The sequence below is a fragment of the Diplotaxodon limnothrissa genome, linkage group LG15 (assembly GCF_057381915.1).
Source record: "Diplotaxodon limnothrissa isolate DT_005_m linkage group LG15, D_limnothrissa_male_GT1.1, whole genome shotgun sequence".
Classification (NCBI taxonomy): domain Eukaryota; kingdom Metazoa; phylum Chordata; class Actinopteri; order Cichliformes; family Cichlidae; genus Diplotaxodon; species Diplotaxodon limnothrissa.
In genome coordinates, this window is record NC_140610.1 from 32,223,370 (window position 1) to 32,231,813 (window position 8,444).

Below are 8,444 nucleotides of genomic sequence, written 5' to 3' on the forward strand. Positions count from 1 at the left end.
TTGGAGTCATTTTTGACCAGGATATGTCCTTCAACGCACATATTAAACAAATATGTAAGACTGCTTTCTTCCATTTGCGCAACATCTCTAAAATTAGAAATATCCTGTCTCAGAGTGACGCTGAAAAACTAGTTCATGCATTTATTACTTCCAGGCTGGACTACTGTAATTCATTATTATCAGGATGTCCAAAGAACTCACTGAAAAGCCTTCAGCTAATCCAAAATGCTGCAGCAAGAGTCCTGACAGGGACTAGAAAGAGAGAGCATATTTCTCCTGTTTTGGCTTCCCTTCATTGGCTTCCTGTTAAATCCAAAATTGAATTCAAAATCCTGCTCCTCACATACAAGGTCTTAAATCATCAGGCCCCATCTTATCTAAATGACCTTGTAGTACCATATCACCTTAATTAGAGCACTTCGCTCTCGCTCTGCAGGCCTACTTGTTGTTCCTAGTGTATTTAAAAGTAGAATGGGAGGGAGAGCCTTCAGTTTTCAGGCCCCTCTTCTGTGGAACCAGCTTCCAGTTTGGATTCGGGAGACAGACACTATCTCTACTTTTAAGATTAGGCTTAAAACTTTCCTTTTTGCTAAAGCATATAGTTAGGGCTGGACCAGGTGACCCTGAATCCTCCCTTAGTTATGCTGCAATAGACGTAGGCTGCCAGGGGATTCCCATGATGCATTGAGTTTTTCCTTTCCGGTCACCTTTCTCACTCACTATGTATTAATAGACCTCTCTGCATTGAATCATATCTGTTATTAACCTCTGTCTCTCTTCCACAGCATGTCTTTTATCCTGTCTTCCTTCTCTCACCCCAACCGGTCGCAGCAGATGGCCCCGCCCCTCCCTGAGCCTGGTTCTGCCGGAGGTTTCTTCCTGTTAAAAGGGAGTTTTTCTTTCCCACTGTCGCCAAAGTGCTTGCTCATAGGGGGTCATATGATTGTTGGGTTTTTCTCTGTATCTATGAAGCGCCTTGAGGCGACTTTTGTTGTGATTTGGCGCTACATAAATAAAATTGAATTGAATTGAATTGTGAATGAATGATATTGTTTTATGATGCATTATACTGCTGAGTTATAAGAAATACTGTTTTTAGAGAGTCAGGACCTTGCTTTTTCTGATAGTAGAGGGGACAGAGAGCACATTCCACGGGAGCTTCACTCCCACCGTTGTTGAAGGCAGACGAAATAGGGAGCCAAGGCCATAAGTCAGGCTCGCTTTTGATTAGAGAGTCCCAAACATGATAGCTTGAACCAAGTTTGAATAATTAAGAGACCAATTGAGGAGATAAGTGAGGGAGGCGTAGTAGGGAAAGGTGTTTGTTTTGTCTCATGTCTCAGAGGGTGTTGTCTCATTCCCTGGGCCAGAGGACAGCTAGAGAGGGTCAGAGCGAGGGCAGTGGACCTGGGAACGGTGACCCGGGCCCATGATGCCATTGATGGACATGGAAGCAGCTGAGTGGGCCGAGGAGTGGCACAGCGCAACGTATGGTGACCTCTTGTGGTCAAGAGGTCAAAAGAGGGAGTGTGGAGATCAGGGAAATATTTTACTTCTACTATTCATAACCATCATCATAACCACTACATTAATTATCATTTCATCAAAGCATTTATTCAGTAGATTACACATGTTCTTAGTTAAGATTATTACACCTATCACAGAGAGCTTCTGTCTGAAGCTCAGGTCAGAAGCGTCAGAAGCGTCAACGGGTGGGGTGAGGCCGAGTGCATTTTGAGGTCGAGACACACGCACACACAAACAGTAGTTAGACTCATGTTTAGTTAAGAGTTCAAATAATAGTTTGCAAAAGCTTGTGACTGCAAAATTGTGTCTGCCTAAGGGACAGTTTGTTCCAGGGGATAAGCGAGTTAGAAGATTAATAGGAAGCACCTGGCCTCGAGACGGAGAAGATGTCCTTTTAAATGTGTCAAAAGTCGTCAACAGAACATTTGTGGTTTTGAAACGTATGCATGTATTGTATATGCGTTGACGCATGAGGGGCGTCATAAATAATACCCTGATGTTATAAAAACAACTGCTTGTGTATCATTGGGCGGAGATCGATGCTGTCTGTGTGCAGTGTTCATCTCCCCACGCGTGTGTTCATTAAAATCATTGTTTGAATATTAATCATACCACTGGTTTAAAACTGGGCTAAATATCACCATATTGTAATAATGTAATCATGTATTGTAATCATTCTAATCATGCTACCTGAGATCTGAACCCTACAGTGTTTTTAGTGGGGTTTATAATGAAATAAGCATATGAAAGAACTGTCTCAAGAATTGGAACTTTACTGTACAGGAAAGTTTAAATCTTGGTTGTTAAGTTTATCAAGGTGCTTTTCTGTTTTTAGTTTCTAGAACCTATTAATCTTGAGGCTGACTAGCACGTGCCAGATTTCATCCTTTACTAAGCTTGAGTAGCAGGCTTGTGACTGCCTTGTACTTTGAGGCTGACATGCGAGCATGCTTCACGTCACATCTTTGCCTATATCACTGTACTTGACAAGTAACATGATTAAGTGAGTCTGTTTTTATCTTTTGAGCCAAGTGCACTGTGATTTGTGAGTGGAGGGCATATAAAAATGGATATCCAGAAGTGTGTGTGTGTGTGTGTTACTAAAGGGCTCTGGATTCTCTCTGTCTCTGGGAAACCTACATCGCATTAGATACAAACACCTGCTAGCTGAGAGGTCTCAACAGCATCTGTGTACCTGCTGATGCTGAACAACCCCCTGAGAGGAGAGGCTGTGTCCTAACAACCGTCCACCTTCTGGTTCCGAACGGACTAATGAGCTGTTGGTGGATGGTTGCAGCCCTACAGGCACACAGACAGACATAAAGATAGTGATGGCAGGCCTCCTGATGCCACCTGTTGTGTTTGCTTTCTGTTCCAAGAACTCTCAACAGCAGCCTGCCTCTACAGCTTCAGATCATCTGATTTTCTTCAGGTACTCAGACATTCAGTTCCCCAGTGTGTCCACAACATTAACAGGAAGAGCAAGCTAGAAGAAGAGACATCTTTGCAAATTGTTGATTTGACAGCTGAAAGTAGCTCTATCCTGAGCTACCACAATATTTATTTAGCAAGAGAAGTTCAGGGAGGGCCCACATTCTTCCACACAGTGGTCCAGATGTTGTATTCTGTGTTGATGTATTTTAAGTACACACAAAAAAATGCTGGGTTATTTTCATGACTTGACTTCTGAGTAAAAGCTATAGGGTCATAGGTTGGGTTAGTTTGACCAAATATTAGGCCAACAGTTTTGACTCTGGAGTTGGGTTGGTGATTTGCTGGGTTCTTTTATTAACTCCACAGCTTGAATAATTTTGGCGGTTCATAGGTTGGGTAGCTTTGATCAAATATTGGGTCAAAATTATACCCAAATGGTTGGGTTGAAGACAAGCTTACAAGAAGCCACATCATTCTTCACAAAAGACCATTTTCAATTAGACTGTGACCTGATCAGATATCACTGAACCTCTCCTCTACTATGAAATAAAACATGGTAAGTAAAAAGGGTTAGAAGTTTACCTGCTCAGTAAAGGCTTTTTAACAGATAACACCAGCTAGCTTGTGATGAAGAAAGCTATATTTATTTCTATTTAAAAAGCCTGATGTCACATTTTAAAGTTATTACTTGAAATGAGTCTTAATTTGCTTTGTTTGACAAAATATTCAGAAATCACTGTATCTAGAACAAAGAAAGTATAAGATTAGGTGTTGCTATACAGCATTTGATAAAAAAGGGTAAAACAAATAAAGAAAAGAAAAAGGAGCACAGTTTAAACTGTTTATTTAATTTAATTATTTAATTTATCCTAAATTATCTATGTTGGTAACCTAACATCTTTTCGTTTTAAAAGTTAAGTCAAGGATAATCAATCTCATTAAAAAAAACAAATAGTTATGTCTATAACTTCTGTTCCCTGAAGGAGAGGAACGAGGTACAACACATAAGTAGGGGATATCATGCCCTCGCGTGTCCTGGCTGAAGAAACCTTTATTCACGCCTTAAAGGCAGATGACGTGTGATGACACGCGCACAGCCTCGCCTGCACATATAGCCGCTGTCATCACAGTCATCCCTCGGTTCGATAGCCGCTCTTCACCGAGCCAAAACTGCAAAAACAAACTTCAAAGTAGCGCTACGCATTCAGCGGGAGGCGTGGATGATGAGCGGCGATAAACTTGTGAAAAGCAAGTTATGCCCAACGTGTAAAAGTGTGAAAACATCCACGATCACCACCGGATTTAGAAGGGCTGGACTGCTGCATGATGGAGAGGAGGACACTGCCACGGCCCTTCTGAGGGTGTTCGACTCCGACACTGACAATGAGGATTTCTTTGGTTTTGAAAGTGACAACGAAGGAGAGAAGCGGAGAGTGGATGACGAAGCCATCCTGAGCCTGTTTGTATCCGACACTGGAGAAGAGGACTTTGGTGGTTTTAGTGCGCAGGAAGAAGAGAAAGATGGTGGTGAATGACTGACTTTTCTTCTTGTTAAAGCTGTGTCACTGCACCTGAGCCTAAAAGGTAGTCCGAATCTATGTTTCTGGTGTGCTATAGGTTACTGTTATGTACTACATAACAGGCTACTCCTGGTCGTTGTGTCCCTGGGCAAGACACTTTACCCTACTTGCCTACTGGTGTTGGCCAGAGGGGCCGATGGCGCGATATGGCAGCCTCGCTTCTGTCAGTCTGCCCCAGGGCAGCTGTGGCTACAACTGTAGCTTGCCTCCACCAGTGTATGAATGTGAGAGTGAATGAATAGTGGAATTGTAAAGCGCTTTGAGGGTCTCGAAAAGCGCTATATAAATGCAACCCATTATTATTATTATTATTACATGTGCAAATATATACCCATAAATTGTTTTTCAAAATATTAATAAAAGGGGTGTGTCTCCAAACAGCCATCTCTTTCCTGACAATTCCCTTTGTGCATATTCTCTTACATATGATAAGTCAACATTGAAACACCTGCGGCTTTTAGTCAGGTGCGGCTAATGTATGTACAAAACAGGATTTTCCCCTGATTTTAGCTTGTGCGGCTAATATTCAGGTGCGCTTTGTAGTCCGGGAAATATGGTACATGCCCCGCAGAGCAGCCACCGAACCGGAATCGGACCACCACTAGTGAGTGGTAGACCCAGCAGAAAGGACAGCATGAGCCACCGAAGGGGCTGTAACATCCAACTGAACTGATAAAACCGCACAAAAGTGTGTGGTGATGCCCAATAGGCAGCATTTGGACGCAATACGACCTTGTGGCCATCAGGAAAGAACTGTGTGCAGGAGGTATGCACAGACAGCGCATGAAGGTCACCCACTCGCTTTGCCGAAGCCAAAGCGATAAGTAATGCTGTCTTATATTAAAGAAATTTCATATCCACAGACTCAATAGGTTCAAACAGGGGGCTACAAAGGGCCTCCAGGACCAAAGACAAGTCCCAAGCAGGGACACTGGACTTAAACACGGGCCTCAGCCGGCGAACCCCTTTCAGAAAATGTATGGCGAGGGGATGTGCACCTGGTGTCACCCCATCAAAGCCAATATGACAAGCAGATATAGCTGCTAAATAAACCTTAATTGTCGAAAATGAAAGGCCCTTATCCAGCAGCTCCTGCAGGAATGTCAAAACATCCACAATAGAGTACTGACATGGGAGAGTGTGGTGGTCCTGGCACCATTGCTCGAAGGTTTGACATTTGTAAGCATACAAGCCTCTAGTAGATGAGGCCCTAGCGCTCTGAATTGTCTCTATCACGCTAGGTGGCAAACCCTTAGCAATCAAGTTTAACCTCTCAGCAGGTAAGCATGAAGGCACCACAGATCTGGGCTCAGATGAAACACTTCTCCTTCCGTCTCAGAGAGGAGATCCCTGCGGAGAGGAAGCTGCTAAGGACTCGCTGCTAGCAGGCTGATTATCTCTGCGTACCACGACCTTGTGGGCCACCAAGGGGCCACTAGAATCAGAGAGAGGGAATGCCAACGCACTCTCTCTAGAACTGGAGATATCATTTCCACTGGGGGAAATGCATACAGGAGCACGTCTGGCCATTGGTGCGCTAGCGCGTCCAAGCCCAAGGGTGCATCGTGGTTGATTATGGAGAAGAACAGGGGGCAGTGAGTATTTACCCTGGAAGCAAAAAGATCTATTTGCGCCTTGCCAAATAGATCCCAAATCTGAGCCACTATTAAGGGTGTAACCTCCATTCTCTCACCAGAGGACCCCCCCTGGAGAGAAGGTCCGGCACGCAGTCTGCGTCCCAGCTGAAACTGAGCAAGGCAGTGATGAAACGTGGCCATTCTGAGCTCCGACAAACGTGCGCGGCTGGAAAGCGAGCATATTTCCAAACCGAGGAAAGAAACCTGCTGACTCGGGATTAGCGAGCTCTTTTGAAAGTTCACAGAGAACCCCAGTGTCTGAATGTGTGACAGAACCAGTGACAGCTGTATCTCCGCCTGCTCTCTGGAGCAAGCTACGAGAGCCCAGTCGTCTAGGTAGGCTAAGATGTGGATGCCTCTCTCTCTGAGGGGCGCTAGCGCTGCCTCGGCACATTTCATAAAGGTGTGAAGAGCAAACGACAGCCCGAACGGCAGCACTAGGTAGTCGTAGGCTAGGCCCTCGAATGCAAACCTCAGAAACTGCCTGTGTTTCGGGTGTATAACCACATGAAAATAAGCATCTGTTAGATTGATTGTTGCAAACCAATCTCCCGGGCTGACTGCATTCAAGAGCTGTCTGAGTGTTAGCATCTTGAACCTGTACGTTCGTAGATACATGTCCAAGTCTCGCAGGTCGAGGATGGGACGAAGCCCTCCCCCTTTTTTCGGAACAGCAAAATAACGGCTGTACCAACCTTTGTCTGTCTCTGAAGCGGGGACCACTCGTATTGCTCTTTTCTGCAGTAGCGCCTTTATTTCCTCTCTGAGTATCATGGCGGCCTCGGTGTTGACAGTCGTATTTATGACTCTCTGGAAATGAGGCGCCTTGACCCAGAACTGCAACTGGTAACCCATGGCAATGGTTCGCAGCACCCACGGAGAGGGGGCGCAAGCACGCCACTGAGGGAAGTGAGCAGCCAGCCATCTAACCTGCAGCACCGTCGGTGGGGCGTTGTCGCTCCCAGTGTGTCTGCAGGGGACTGCATCACCTGCCTGACCTGGCTCATTCTGCCCGCAGGCTGAGCATTTGTGATTGTTTGAGAATAAACAACACTCTTTATTGATTTTAAATGGAAACATGTACATTTATACATTTTGTTGGAGGCACCTTTTCTGGGGCACAACAATGAAAAACAGCAGGAACACTCAATGTGGTCACCTGAACATTTAACACACCTGAACAGGGAGTTACCTGAGGTATTTTGTGTGCAGGGGTTTTGTGCTTGGGAGACAGTGTTAGGAAAGTGCAGAGCCTTCTGGGGCTGACAACCTGAACAGAACTTAAGTGGCACCTCTTGGGCGGCAACAGAGGGCTAAAAGCAGCGTCTCCCTGCTGCTGGACCCCTTCTCCACTCGAAACCACAGCTAGGAGGGCTGAGGCTTCTTCCTCCTGGGCGTCGTGTCCCGCCGGGGGCCCGAGGGTGGGCCTTTGCTCCAGGCCGACTGGCATGGCACTCGGGCCGGAGGATGTGTTCTCGCTGGCGGCACACCCACTTCAACAGTCGGCGCCGGTCTCTTGCCAGTCGGCAGAGGAACGGCGGGCCTGTGAGAGGCAGCTGCGGGCTTGGGCTTGGGCTGACGTCTGGGGATGATGTCGCGCAGAGCTTCCGTCTGCTTCTTCCTGAGATCGAATCTAGCCTGAATGGCTTCAAGGGAATGTCAGAATAACCCAGCCGCAGACACTGGTGTGTCCAGATATACAGCTCTGTCCCTATCTGGGACGTCAAAGAGGGTCAGCCACAGGTGCCTCTGCGCCACTACTGTCAAAGCCATCCCTCTGCCCAGGAAGAGCGCTGCACCGATGACAGAGCTCATGGCGCGAGCAGTGCCGGCCTGAGCCCGATAAATCTTCTCCAGCTGCGAAGCAGAGAATCTGCAGTGCTTAGACGGCAGAGTTGCCAACACCATGGTTATGGGACGGGGCCAAATAAGCACCCAGAGATGGCTCCATAGGGGGTGGGTTAGCTAAGCCAGCCCCCTCGGCGCCGTCCAATTCCATGTACTGTCCATAGCCGGGCACAGTGACGCGGGTAGACAGAGGTTTGTCCCATGATGCTGTTAGCTCGCAGAGAAAGTCTGGGAACATGGGAAGGCAGTGTTTGGCCATTGCAGGCTCCAGTGGGAGGAAAAAACCTGCGAACCGCGACGGCTTCTGAGGTGGCAGAGGAGAGGGCCAGTCCACCTGCAGCTTCTCAGTAGCACGGCGAAACAGGGAGAAAAGAGAGGTGTCATCGTGGCTGACCGGCGCAGCAGCGGCGGCACATTG

General features: G+C 46.7%; 1 protein-coding gene across 1 annotated transcript in view; it reads right to left on the reverse strand.

The window, feature by feature from the left end:
- The window catches only part of LOC146617781 (uncharacterized), a 28,888-nt gene extending 20,895 nt beyond the window's left edge, over nucleotides 1-7,993 (reverse strand). The window contains exons 1-3 of the mRNA XM_085373521.1: nucleotides 7,880-7,993; nucleotides 7,669-7,816; nucleotides 6,235-7,197 (exon numbers count right to left, since the gene is read on the reverse strand). Coding sequence (XP_085229647.1) covers nucleotides 6,235-7,197; nucleotides 7,669-7,816; nucleotides 7,880-7,993 — 1,225 coding nt within the window. The remainder of the gene's footprint in view (nucleotides 1-6,234; nucleotides 7,198-7,668; nucleotides 7,817-7,879) is intronic.
- Nucleotides 7,994-8,444: the final 451 nt, after the last annotated feature.